Raw genomic sequence first — 14,151 nt, forward strand, 5'->3', positions numbered from 1 at the left:
CTTTTAGCGTAGCAATATTGTGTAGGTTTTGTTTTATGTTTTTCATTTACTTTGTGGTCCTTTTATAGTTGCTTTTGAGTATTTTTATATAGATAGTGTGAAATTGTGTAAATCTCTTTTATTTTACCTTGAGAATCTTTTAAAGTTGTTTTCAAATATTTTATATTTATAGTGTGTGCAATTGTATTGACAATAATAGTTTTTATACTTGTGAAGCACTTTGAACTGCATTCCATGTATGAGAAGTATTTTACAAATAAATGTTTATTATTATAATATTTGAAATTATTTTTTGGGGGTAAAATATGACCTGTTCGTTTTTTCAAGAGATTCCCAAAGGTTACAACACTGTTATTAAGCGGGTGTGTTGATTCTGTGTCCTACAGGGGATCGTGTCGTGGCTGTGAACGGGAAGAGCCTTGACGGAGCGACTCACAAACTGGCTGTAGAGATGTTGAGATATACTGGGCAGGTGAGAACACTGCACCCCCTAGAGGACTTCTTCTCTCAACGTGTAACTGAGTTTTTAAACTATATTCTTGTTGTCTAGGTGGTGCATTTGTTGATGGAGAAAGGTGTGCCCCCAGAAAACAGCGTTCATGCACCTCTGACCCCTCAAGACACTTCTGAATCTCAAAACGCAGCAGTGGAGGAGGTACCACCACCCAAGAAAGCAGAATACAACTTCATTACTCCAGGTATGAGGTGGAATTGACACACTTGCTTAAAATTATAAAATTGTGCCAGAGGTGTAGAGGTTAAACATGTGGGCTGGTTACTCAAAGGTTGTGAAGAGTAAATCAGTGTCCTCTTTCTTATTCACCCCTCTAGATAACACGTTTGAGGTGGGGTTGCTGAAGAACACGTCCGGTCTGGGTTTCAGTTTCAGCCGTGAGGAGAACGTTCCCGGAGAGCCCTCCGGTTCCAGCATGGTCCGGGTCAAGAAGCTGTTTCCAGGGCAACCAGCAGCCGAGAGTGGCTGCATCGAAGTGGGCGACGTCATTCTACGTGTCAATCAGACGCCACTCAAAGGACTTTCACAACATGTACGTTAACCCTTTACTTTAATCTGTGAGGATTTAAAAATATGATTTAAAACAAAAGTAAAAAAAAAATAAAAATAAAAAACCACACAAACAAAAAATGTATTTTCTATTGCTGTTTGTCAGGAGGTGATATCTGCTCTGAGAGGAACAGGACAGGAAGTGACCCTTCACTTGTGTAGACCTGAATTAGGGGTCTTGCCTGAGATGGACCCTGCCATTGCAGTAAGACTTTTAGTTTTAGTCTCACTGATCTTAATTTACGTATCTTGGTTTTAGCTCAAGAATTTAAGGAAAGGGCATGATGTAACTCTCCATAAATTACAGCCATATAAATTCAATTAGAAAAGTAGTCCCACTACAATTTAGTTTACTAACATTGTATTTCGTTTTTGAGTCATTTTATTTTATTCTGAAATCTTATTTTGAGTTTTATTGAGTATTTAGGGTTGGGGTTTAGTTTTTCAGAGTATTTCATTTACTTTTATTGAGTTACATTATTGTTTTATATTTTGAGTATTTTATTTTCGTTTGTTGAGTATTTCATTTTATTTTATTTTGAGTTTTACTGAGTTTTCAGATTTATTTTGTCTTGTTTTATTTAGAATCTTTATTTATTTTTTACTTTTTTAATATTATTATTTTTATATTGAATTATTTTAGTTTTGAGATTTATTTAGCATATTTTGTCTTATTTTATTTTGAGTGTCTCATTTTGTTTTACTGAGTCTTATTGACTTATTTATTTTGTTTTGAGTATTTTATTGAATTCATTTTTATTTATTTTATTTTGAGTCTTATTGGTATCTCAATAACTCTCCAATGGCCTACCTATATTTTTTTGGGGGTTTTGCAACTTTAGCAGTTTACCGATTCAGCTATCACTACCTATTTTTTACTATCACATCTTTGAAATTAAAACTAAAATTCCCGCTCCGCAGACTCCCATGCCTTCTCCACGAAAGGAACCTCGTCCCAAGCCCCAGCCTGATCCCAAGACGAGCTCCCCGCCTCAGGCGGAGCACCAGCAGTCGGTGATCTCTGTGGAAGAGGCTCTGGAGAGGTTGCTGATGAAGTCTCCCAGTCGCAGGGACAGTTACAGCGACAGCACCGACAATGACGAGATGGAGGAGGCCTTCAGCCCCGCCAACATAGGACAGGCCAGTCAAGCCTGGGACAAGAGTGTATATCAAACCCCCATGGAAAGGCTTCCATACGAGGCCAATATGGACGACACTGTACGATCTGCATATTACTCACCCAGACAATCCATGTCTAGACCGGAGGTCAACAGAAGGTCAGAAATCTACTCCTAAAATAGTGTTTTGATAAACTGTAAAAAAAAAAAAGAAAAGAAAAAAGAAAAGCCGCTGCCTTATATAGCCAAGTTGATTGGATTTATTGTGACAATATAAGTAATTTCAACTGAAATTATATTAAACTGACTTAAAAAATGTGTTTTATCTTGTATAACTTATGAGTTAAAGTAATCTAAATGTTCATCTTAAATTTAATTAATCTTAATTTGAATTAATTTAAGGTGATTTCAAATTAATTTTAATGAATGAATGTACATCAGTTGTACACTCGTTATTGCGGTGCAGTATGGGATTGAATGAGTGAACTCGATAACGTCCACTGTGGTTTCGAATCTGGACACCACTATAAATGGCTTTTCCCTCAAATAATGCTCTATTTAAGGGTGTAGGGGGAGTTTTTGGACACAGCCCCAGGGTTCTTACATAAGCTGACTTGGTGGTTTCATATAATTGGGCTCAGGTTACAGAGTTCAAGTGTGACGCACTAATTCTCTCCTGTGGGTGTGTTTTGCTCAGTTTATGTCATGTGACTCTGCAAGTGTTACACAACACGGCAGCTGGCAGCGGTGACACGCTTGTTTGCACTGCTGAAGCAGTTTGATAGAGATCTGGAGGAAAAATGACGTGGCTTGTTTTGACTGAAGACTTCTGTGACAATCTCTTTGAGCAGAAATGAAAAGAATTAAATAACAGGAAAAGGTCGATGCCTTTTAGGCCTGTTTAGTCTGATGACAAATGCTAGTTACATCAGTTTTTTAAGTTGTCTCTTCTTTTTTTTATACTTTTTTTTAAATTATGTTTGTTTTTCATTTCTTAAGTTTCAATGTCTATCAAAAATGTGATTATTTTTATTTTGATCATTTTATTTATTTGTATATCAATAAGTTTTTTCATGTTTTATTTTTGGTTTTTTGGTTTCTTTAATAACAAAGCATTTATTTTTCTATTTTTAATGTAGCATAATTCCCCCCAAAAAACAAAAAAAAAACAGCAGAGTTGTCACAGAATTCATATTTATTAATCATGTTCCATTTCCTGTCTCTGTCCTCCACTGCTTCCTGTTCGTCATATTTATCCAGTGATTTGGACAGCTCTGCACTTGGTATGTCATCATCTCCATCTCTTCCTGAGGGGGGGATCCTGAGCCCCAGTCCTGACCCTCTTCCTCCACCACTGCCAAACCCTGTTAACCTCTGTCTACCAGAACACGGCCAGGAGGAGGAGTTCATCCCAGTGAGGGACCATTAGCATGACTATGAAATTATCTTTTTTTTTGGAGAATTTCTAATGGAAGTGGATTTCTAATGTAGATTTAAAGCATGACTTCTATGCTATGATTAAAACAAGAATGTTTGTGTCATTTTAGGAGGTGGAGCTGAAGGTCTCTCTGGTGAAGTCTGATAAAGGAAGTTTAGGTTTCACCCTCACTAAAGGGCCGGATGACAATTGCTACATACATGACATTATCCAGGACCCTGCTAAAGGAGACGGCCGCCTGCATCCAGGGGATCGCATGATAATGGTATGATAATAGGGATTAGTGTTGGGCGATATTCTCCATTTTCAGATCGTCCTATCGACAGACTGCGAGAATGCCCATGCATAATATTATTGGCGCATGTGGGTGGGTTCAAGAGAAAGACTTTTTCACAACTACTCAATGTTTTCAACCAACTAATGTTTATTTTGTTTCATTACTAACAAAAAAAAACAGTTATAGTTTGTAAAGCACCAATAATCAATTTAATAAACTTTCAAACATAATTTGACCGTGTTTTATTTAGTAGTTAACTATAAAGTTTACACTTTTGTTTGTTTACACTCACAGTTCACCAGACACTTTCACTTTTTTGGGACGAAGTGGATGAATCTATGTAAAAATCTGACAGACAAAAGTATTTAAAACCGGTAACAAGTTTATATACACTGTAGGGGTGTCCCCGACTAAGGATTTTCATAGTCGAATCAGAATCGTAAAGTCTTCCCTATAGTCGACTAATAGTTGAATCGTGTGTGGGGTTAGGGAGGGGGCGGGGCTTTGACATTTTTAGAGCATCACACAAATATATAGAAAAAAATGTAGACAAACATTTCGGATCAATACAACTAAGAAATAACATAAATAACTGCAGAAAGGCCACACTGCAGACAGGATTTGCATTTCACATGCAAATCAAAATTAAATCGTCTAAATTGCCAGAAGGCTCTAAGTACCTACAGAGCGCAACTTCTATGCACTGAAAAATAATCAATTAATTTACAGAATTAAATTAGAACAGAATATACCTTTCTAAAAAAACAAAAAACAAACCGAAATAAGTCTGATTCAAGTCACAAGATGCAGAACAAATGTGTGCAAAGTGCCTAAAGTGCAGGGGAACATATATTCAAAACACAAGCCACAAATAGTTAAATTAGATTACCCTGAGTGATCAATAAAATGATCAATAAATAAATAATAAATAATGATATTATTAAAATATCAAAAGTATAGCCAGAGTGGTCAACCTTGTCTTTTTAACTGCAGAAACAACTATAAACGCTGAACTCGAGTAACAGTTTATCTAAACCTGTTCACAGCATCCACAAATCAAATTAGAACCGGCTGAATTTTTTTTAAATAACTTGTACCCTACCTCATCGAGAGAAAAAAAAAATCTAGTCTTTCACTCTGTCTGTGCTCGGTGTCCGTTTGAGTCTTTTCAAATTTTGTGCGCGGATGAAATACATTCTAAAACGTGACATGAAAAACGTTTAACGGCTTAATGTCCTAAGACAGTTATATTAAAAGATCAAATTCTATACACACCTTATTAATAAAGCATACTGTATAGCCTAGAGAAAAGCAGATGAGCCCAGAATATGAACGCAACGCGTTTAATTAAACGCTAATTTTCCTCCCATTGAAAACCGTTATTATAAAGACAACGCTTTACGTGACTTTCTATAGGTAGAACACGTTGCCTTCATATTCTGGGTTCATCTGCTTATCTGCACATTGTATGGTTTCTTAATGAGGTAGCCTACTATACATTAAGCAATGTAAAAGTGCCCTAGCGTTTTAAAAGCTTTTTTCACGTTAAGCGTTTTAGAATGTCCAGAGGAAATCCAACTTGTTAACATTGGCCTGCAGAAGTGCGATCATGGTTTTCCTGATGCTAAATCCAGTCTGGGAAAATATTCTTTCTGATGGTGTGCATCCACTCTTTAGATTTTCTTATCCCAGATATTTTTAAAGATTTAAATCCCTGCCGCCAAAACGCTCCTCTATCGGTCACGTATCGAAAGTGAAACTTAAATCTGTCACGGGGTGTTTGGATTTATTCATGCACGTTAAAAATATTTATTTAAAGCTTCTTCCTTTGCACGTATGTATTTACAGCATTATCATAATAGGCTCCTATATTAACGTATTGACAGAAAACCAGTAGTTCTATGTGAAATCAGACATTGAGGACCCTTATAACCTCTGCGAATATTAGACTGTGAGATTGGTAGTCGAATCAGGCTCCTCCTATCGATGCATCGAATCTTCGACTGTTCGGGGTCACCCCTAATACACTGCCGATAGTCACATCGCAGGATGTGCGATGTCAAGTATAGGGATCGTAGTTGATCTGTATGGACCAGGCCCCACGGCTTCGAAACGCATGCGTTTCTCGGATTATATATATATATTTTAATTTTATAATAATAATAATAACAACAATAACTAGCTATTTATTTTCATTTTATAATAATAACAATAATGACAAATATGTTGTCATCATACCCATCATATTATTATTATTGTTATTGTTATTATTAGGCACAAATGTCAATATTTTTTGTTAATGCAAAAAACAACTAAAAAACGAAATGCTGAAGAATGATGATGCCTCTGTTTAAGAAATTGTCTTTTTTGTAACAAGCACTCTTGACATAATTTGTGAATATATGTCCATCACCTTGCAATTAAAGGGACTATGTGTATTTTTTTAGGTATTTTATTATCTAAAATCAATATTTTTATTCATAAATATGTCCTCAATGGTGTACAAATACCTCTGCCAATTATCTGACTTATCCTCGTAAACGAATAATTTATTATCTTTATATACATGTGACTGGTAGGTCCACGGGGGCTTCCATGCCGTTCCGCCATCTTGAAAAACTAAAATAGCAGAGAGGGTCAAAAAGTACTTGCCCAACGCGTTTCCACAATGCGTTTTCGTTCAGAGCCAGCATCACGTAACTGAAAGCAGCAGAAACGGAGGAGCAGAGCAGTGAGAGGCGCTTCACGGCCCCAGCAAGTTTAAAAGGCTGCATTGCATTATTATTATACTGTAACATTTGTTTGTTCGCTGTGTCAAGTTGCAGTTTGTTTGAAATAACAAACCTGTTCACCCGAAGGAAAACTCGACGAAGTGCTGTTATAAGACATCCTGTCATAGCTTTTTGGTACTTAACAGCTACCGTAGATACAACACGCATTTGAAAAAGCAAGGCGCTAGAGAGCACAATTCGTTTGAATGCAAAATACAATTTCACCGCTAGATGGGAGAAATTCCTACACTATGTCATTGGGCTGTAGTTTTGTAGTCTGTTTTTAAAACATATTCAATGTAAACTAATCCTTATTTCATGCGCTTCACTTCATTCATGTTGGTGAAGTGCTGGGTATATGCACTGATGTTGATGTGAAACTATGGGGGGGCAATTTGATAATAATAGCCTAATAATAATAACAATTTAATACAATAATGGGAAAATTAGCCTAATATCGTCTTGATTATCATCAAAGACATCAGCTGTTGGCGATATCTGACTATTCGATCCACGATATTATCATCTATTGGCATAGGTATGGGTGCAATTTTACTCTTATCTAGTTTAGCTGATTAACTAGTTTTTGAAAGCTTGATAGAGCTGGTAAAAGAAATTCACACCGATATCTGAATCATGTTTAAGAAGGAGAAAACGGTTATCAAGATTAAATAGTTCTCTTTCCTGTTTTGACATATTTTCTATTAAACTTTTCAATCGTCAGAACTTTTGGGCCGGTAGGATCTCTTCTGCTAAGCAAAGGGGCATATATTGGATAAAATAATGCAATAAAAGCTGTAATAATATGAAAGATTATTACAAAAAACATTCAGCAACCATTACTCCAGTCTTCAGTGTCTCATGATCCTTCAGAAAAAGATGCTTTTCAGGATTCTTTTATATGAAAGTTCAAAAGAACACAATTTATTTGAAATAGAAATCGTTTGTAACATTATCAATTTGAATAAAACCTTACAGACCCCAAACTTAAACTTTTATATATATAAAAATAAAATAAAAATATATAGTAAATATAAATTTAAACTCATCAATATATTTAGTCTATTTTCTGGTCCACATGTCTTCTATAGATTCATTTTGTAGACTTTTTGAAGTACACTAGCATATTAAGCTAACACACATGGACTACAAGCTACAAAACGTACATTTGAATTTGTTTTACACATTGTTATGCATCTTCATTCTTCTTTCTCTGTTTTTAGGTGAATAACACTGAGGTATCCGGCATGAATCACACAGAGGTGGTCAACCTGGTGCGTGCCGCCCCCAAAGTCGTGGACCTGGTGGTAGGCCGTGTCCTAGAACCTCCTAAACCACCAATAGAGGCCCACCTCCTTCCCGACATCACATTTCAGTGTCACGACGAGCCTTTAGGTAATGGAAATATCAAGGTATATTGTAACTGATCCTCTTTACAACTCAATGGTGTTCCCGGAAATGCCCAGAATCCAGCTGAGCAAGTATATTTTGCTGCGTTTGACCGATACATGTGGCGCATTAGTGTTATCTGACTGTCAGAGGTCAATGGGGGCTTTACTGGGTCACACAAAAACACTGATATCCATCAGCATAAACAAAGCCCACCTGCGTTTCACTGGAAAAATGAGCTCAAGGGGTTCAACAACAAGCTAGATAAGGGTGTCGGATTTCAGCTTGCTGACAAAAAAGTGAAAGAATGAAAGAAGGCGGTGTTAGAGTTTAATGCAGCCAGATCACTTAAAGTGTTTGTTTACTGGGTGTGTGTGGCCGCCTTCTGTAGGTCTGGTTCTCGATGGAGGAAGTGACAGTGGGTTGGGCGTACTGTACGTGAAGGACATCATCCCAGGATCCGTGGCTTCAGCAGAAGGCAGTTTGAGGCACTTGGATATCATACATTACATCAACGGCGCTCCGACGCAGGATCTGACCTTGAGCGAGAGCTGCAGACTCCTGCAGCTGTCACTGAGGAATCTTAGTCTCAAAGCCACCAGGTGAGTTAGTCGCACGACACCACTCGCAATGTTCACCAAAAACACTACGACGTTTATTCAAATGTGCAAAAAGGATTGAATTATTGAGGTGTTGGGAAGATTCTTTTGATGGACTTGTTTGTCAGTTGTTATGTGTGATACTGTAAAACTTCTGGACGGATGCCACTATCTAACTATATTTCCGTAGGCATGGGAAGCCTGTTTTTCCGGGTGAGGAGGAGATTTCATTACTAAACAATAACATCAGTACTAAAGTCTCCCAGAGTATGAACGGTAAGTGTAGTGGGAAATAAACTAGCTGTACCTGCACATTTTTTGGTCAAAATTTAGTCACATACACTGTTAAATATTTTGGGGTCGGTATGATTTAAAATACTTTAATGCTCCCCAAGGCTGCATTTTTATTATTTATTAAGAAATACAGTAAACTTTTTAACATTGTGAATTTTTTGTTTTAAATAATTTAAAAGAACTTTTTTTAAAACTTTTTTTATTTTTAATGTGTTTATTTCTGTAATGCAAAGCTGAATTTTCAGCATCATTACTCCAGTCTTCAGTCTCACATGATCCTTCAGAAATCATTCTAATATGCTGATTTGGGTCTCTATGTTGAAAACAGCTTCATATTTTTGTGGAAAGCATTGTTTTCCAGGATACTTTGATAAATAGAAAGTTGAAAAGAAAAAGGAAATATTAAAAATGTGTTTACTGTCACTTTTTGTTCAATTTAATTCATGCTTGCTAAAGAAAAGTATTTATTTTTCTTCTTTTTTTAAAAAGTTTTATGGCGCTCACCCCAATCTTTTGAATGGTAATTAAGTAGTGATGCTCTAATTCCGAAATAGGTTGTGAAAATTTATATCAAATCCATTAAAATAAGCCAATAAATTTCAAAAGGTTAAAGAAATTATACATTTGCAAAGAAATGGTAAGTTTGTAAAGTTTACATTGACTGATAATGTTGATGTGTAATGTACACTGAAGATGTCATCATAATATTTGCATACTGATTCTGATTGGTCATTTACAGAGCAAGAAGCAGAAACCTAAATATATATATTATATTATTATCTCTTATAATATTGCTTTTAGCTAACATTACCCCTTAACTATGGTAAAATCACATGATCTTGTGTGGCTTATTGCTTAAATTAACGGTATAAACAGTTTATTTTTAGCATTCTGATGCTCTAGTTAGTAGTTAGTTGTTACTCTTCTGGTTGTAAGCTGAGTAATTTACACAGTGACCTCATTTCTCTTTTGCTCTTTCTCTTTGTATCATAGGTTATCTCCATAGCAACGATCGTAACGAATTGGAGGCCCTATCCGGTATCTGTCCTGCTGAGGTAAGAACCTGTAGAACCTCTGGTAAACTATTACCTAATATTGATCGCTGCTGCTCTGGCTAAATATTTTATCACTAAATAGATCGACTTCAGAAACAGAAAGTATTATACTGTGGGTGCTGTTTGTGGCATGTGAGACGGGACAGAAACAGCTTGAAATTTAACAGGTCATAAAGACAGGTCAAATTTCTGCGGTCTGCGTTACAAGAGGAGCCGGTGAGAGGAATTTGACTAGATTATCAGGAAACGTGTTCCGTGAATGACCAACATTGAGGCTTCTTCCTTTACTGAATTCACTGTAATTGTGCTTCTTAGTCATTATGGCTTTCTTTCTTTTGTAAGTTTTCTCCAGCTTTCACTCATCTCATTCATTATGCCTTCTTTATTTCACTCTTTTCTCATCTAAAATGTTTACAGGAGCAGATTGTGAAGCTGCAGTTGGAGAAGCCGCCAGCAGGGGGCCTGGGCTTTTCTGTGATTGGTGGAGAAAGGGGTATTTTCGTGAAGTCCGTCACCCCTGGAGGCACCGCAGACGCTGCGGGCACGTTGCAAGTTGGCGATCGTTTACTTAAGGTACATAAGCTAAGTTTTTACACTTCACACCCATTTTTTAAAAGTTTTAAAACCAATTTTGCTGGTTGTGTTTTTGTACAGGTCAATGACGATCTGATGATCGGCGTGTCTCACTCTAAAGCCGTCACCACCATCCGTAAATCTAAAGGCTTGGTGCACCTCTTTGTGTCCCGTCCACCTGACCAAATGCCCAACACGTACCTGGGCTGTCTGCCTCTCAAATCCAACGGTGTTAATGGCAATAACGGTACAGTCTGCACGCTAACAACCTCATGGTTATTAATAAAGTAGAATGAATGAATGCCCGGAACTGTAAGGTTGTGTTTATCTATTTTTTGTCCAATATTTTTTTAAATGTATTTACATATTAATTTAAAAAATGACATGTATAAAAACTAATTTAATTTTTATTTTTACATATAAAAATAAAACATTTTGTTTATGAATATACAGATCTTTAAGACTTAAATAGAATTTTTTTTATTTTATTTAATATTTATTAAAAATTGTTATATTGTTATATATTGTTATAAATAATGAATTGATGCATGTTTTTAATGCTATTTTAATGAAAGGGTATTAATTATTTACCGCCTGTTTCACAGACAAGGCTTAAGTTAGTCCCAGACTAAAATGCATGTTTGAGCTGCTTTAACTGAAAGGAACTTGCACTGTCATCTCTTAATATGTCAGTGCTATCTAATGCATGTTTATAAAAGCTACTTAAATGTCCTAATTGAATTGAGGCTTAATCCTGGCTTAATCTAAACCCTGTTTGTTAAACCAGGCCTGAGCGTAATAATTTAGTCTTACAAAAAGGGCTAATAAAATCTGTTATTGTTGTGTAATGTTTCAGATGTGAGTGAAGACAGTGGCGTGAAAACAAAACTCCAGACGCCATCAGAGCAAATCAAGAGCATCAATTCACCTCCCCTCCCTCCGATAGGTAAAATAAACATCACATGACTCGTGTTATTTTAGTATTGAGGATTGATATGAAATACTGTTATTTTATATATATATATATATATATTGAATTAGTTCAAATTGTAATTAACATTTTAAAAATGTATAGTGTTTTAAACGTAATGTTATTTATCATATTTTTAATATATATATATATTATTAAATATTAATAAAATATTATACAATTAATTAAATACAATTAAAATAAAAATGGAAAATATACAAAAATAATATTTAAAGTTTTAATTTTAGAAATAAATTTTAGTAATTTTGTGTGCATGTAATTTATTTTATTTTTTATATGATTATATAGTGTTTATTAATTTATATTTATATTTTATATTTTTATCAAGTTAAAGTAAATGAAAATTAAAAATATTGCCTTGGCAAATATTTTTTATATTTAATTTTATTTAATTTAATGTTTAATTTTTATTTCAAATAGCAAACATTTTTATGGCTTTAGTTTTATAAGAACCCCATATGAGACGTCATTCTAGCAGATGGCTCATCTGTATTTCACTTGAAGATGTGAGAGTGTGGTATTTACATTATTTGAATGTGTGTGTGTGTGTGTGTGTGTGTTTTCTCTAGACTATGACACAGGCTCTCTAGAGAAAGGCAAGGGAACAGAAGGAAGTGGTGACCTATCAGAGGACACAGACTGTGACGGCTCGTCTCTGCCCGAAGACTCCCCAGAGGTACGGCCATCTGTAATTAAACTTTCAATATATGCAATTTTACAGCAGTCAAACATAGTTCATAAGATCTGATCTAATAACAATGGAGTTTGAGGCAATTGAAATGACTTGGAACAGCACATAGTTAGATATTCATGTTCCTCTGTCTTCAGACATCTCGGAAGGTTGAGTGGAAGGAAGAAAATGTTGATGCCCCGCTGAACGACAGGTGAAGATGAAAACTATTTTAACAGCTCTCATAGGACTCATTCACTAATTTCACATCTACAGAGGGTGTTTTTGTTTACATTTTAAACTCAGAAAATATGGTTAAAAATGCAGTGCAAAACTGCAAAAAAAAATTTTTAAAGCAACATCAAATATTGTTTGAAAAAAGACTTCTCACCCAAACACTTTCTATTCGGTAAATACGAGTGAATCCATAACTATTTAAGCCATTTAGTTAGAATATAGTGTAGATTAAATGTTGTTTGGATCTACACTACTGTTCAAAGTTTTTATTCAGCAAGTACGCATCCAATTGGTTAAATAGACAGTTATAATGTTACAAAAGATTTCTATTTCGAATAAATGCTGTTTTAACTTTCTATTCATCAAAGAATCATTATTAAATGTATCACGATTCTCACAAAAATATTAAGCAGCAAAAACTGCCAATAATAATAATTGATAATAAATGACTGATACATATTCAGCATTGTCATCACATGAATAATTTTAAATAATATATTCAAATAGAAAACAGTAAATAGTTTTAAATTGTAATAACATTTCTAAAAATTACTGACTTTACTGTATATTCTATCAAATAAATGCCTTCTACGTAGACTTCTTTCCAAAACATCAATAAATCATACGGACCCCAAACTGATAATTCTAAATGACCAACTCCCGACAACCATGTTATTATTTTGGTTGTTATAAAAGGAAATGGTGTCCTTACCCAGAATTCCTTTTATTTTCTCTGTAGAGATCTGTTACACAGTCAGAGTGAAAGCACTTGTACAGTATGTTATGCGTTATCAGCTCATGCTCTACTGTTTGAGCTTCAGGAATGACTGGCTGAATTTTTGGAGGATATAGTTATTAGTTTCAAAGTTAAATCTAACACGTTTGTTACGATCGAATCTTAGTGCCCTGCAGTCCTCGTCAGGCCAGCTGGATGAAGATGAGATCACATGGGGGAGTGATGAGCTGCCAATAGAGGACATCAACCTTAAATTTACTGAAGGTCAGTCAGCAGAAACCTGTTTTACTGTTGAAACCACCGCTTTCTTATTGTTCATGCAATCATTTAGTCTCATTGTAACGGTAATAAATGTTATTTTTCTTCTCTCTCTTTCTCAGATGGACCCATTGTTACTGAGGATGAGCTGACGTCTCTGCCGCTGGTTAAAGTGGTTCCTGACGGTCATTACACATCCACTAACCTCAACACTATAGTCCGTATGATGAGAGGCCTGCTGGAGCAGAAAGTCCCTCTGCAAGAGTTTGAGGTGCAGAAATATTTCACTGTACCAACATCTGTGCTTTTTGCAGTATTAAAGCAATTTCTGTAAGACTTTACAATATGATTCCGTTTGTTAAAATCAGTTTACTACATTAGTCCACATGAACTAAAAATGAAAAATACTTCTAAAGCATTTATAAGTTTAATCATAATTTCAACATTTACTAATATATTTAAAATCCAAAGTTTTTATCTGTTAATATGGGCTATGAGCTAACATGACCTGTTGTATGAATGAACAGTTGTATTTTTATTAACTAATGTTAACTTTAACTAAATAATTCCTTATTGTTAGTTAATGTTAGTCAATGTATTAACTAATGTTAAACTAATGGGACCTCATTGTTTAGTGTTACCACACTTTCTTCTATTAGAAACATTTTTAAAACATCTTTAA

The 14,151-nt window shown here is 35.1% G+C and overlaps 1 protein-coding gene across 6 annotated transcripts in view; it reads left to right on the forward strand.

Annotated features, from left to right (window-relative positions):
- Positions 1–14,151, forward strand: part of ptpn13 (protein tyrosine phosphatase non-receptor type 13) — an 81,462-nt gene that overhangs the window by 64,399 nt on the left and 2,912 nt on the right. For all 6 annotated transcript variants that reach the window (XM_077194186.1, XM_077194182.1, XM_077194183.1 and 3 more), the window contains 18 exons: positions 387–472; positions 551–698; positions 832–1,046; positions 1,170–1,268; positions 1,985–2,340; positions 3,442–3,595; positions 3,729–3,884; positions 7,891–8,062; positions 8,448–8,658; positions 8,846–8,931; positions 9,943–10,004; positions 10,422–10,577; positions 10,659–10,824; positions 11,434–11,523; positions 12,138–12,244; positions 12,397–12,452; positions 13,378–13,475; positions 13,592–13,740. In XM_077194186.1, coding sequence (XP_077050301.1) covers positions 387–472; positions 551–698; positions 832–1,046; positions 1,170–1,268; positions 1,985–2,340; positions 3,442–3,595; positions 3,729–3,884; positions 7,891–8,062; positions 8,448–8,658; positions 8,846–8,931; positions 9,943–10,004; positions 10,422–10,577; positions 10,659–10,824; positions 11,434–11,523; positions 12,138–12,244; positions 12,397–12,452; positions 13,378–13,475; positions 13,592–13,740 — 2,567 coding nt within the window. The remainder of the gene's footprint in view (positions 1–386; positions 473–550; positions 699–831; positions 1,047–1,169; positions 1,269–1,984; positions 2,341–3,441; positions 3,596–3,728; positions 3,885–7,890; positions 8,063–8,447; positions 8,659–8,845; positions 8,932–9,942; positions 10,005–10,421; positions 10,578–10,658; positions 10,825–11,433; positions 11,524–12,137; positions 12,245–12,396; positions 12,453–13,377; positions 13,476–13,591; positions 13,741–14,151) is intronic.

Source organism: Siphateles boraxobius, unplaced genomic scaffold (genome assembly GCF_051911475.1).
Source record: "Siphateles boraxobius isolate OS27281-9 unplaced genomic scaffold, OSU_SipBor_1 11, whole genome shotgun sequence".
Classification (NCBI taxonomy): Eukaryota; Metazoa; Chordata; class Actinopteri; order Cypriniformes; family Leuciscidae; genus Siphateles; species Siphateles boraxobius.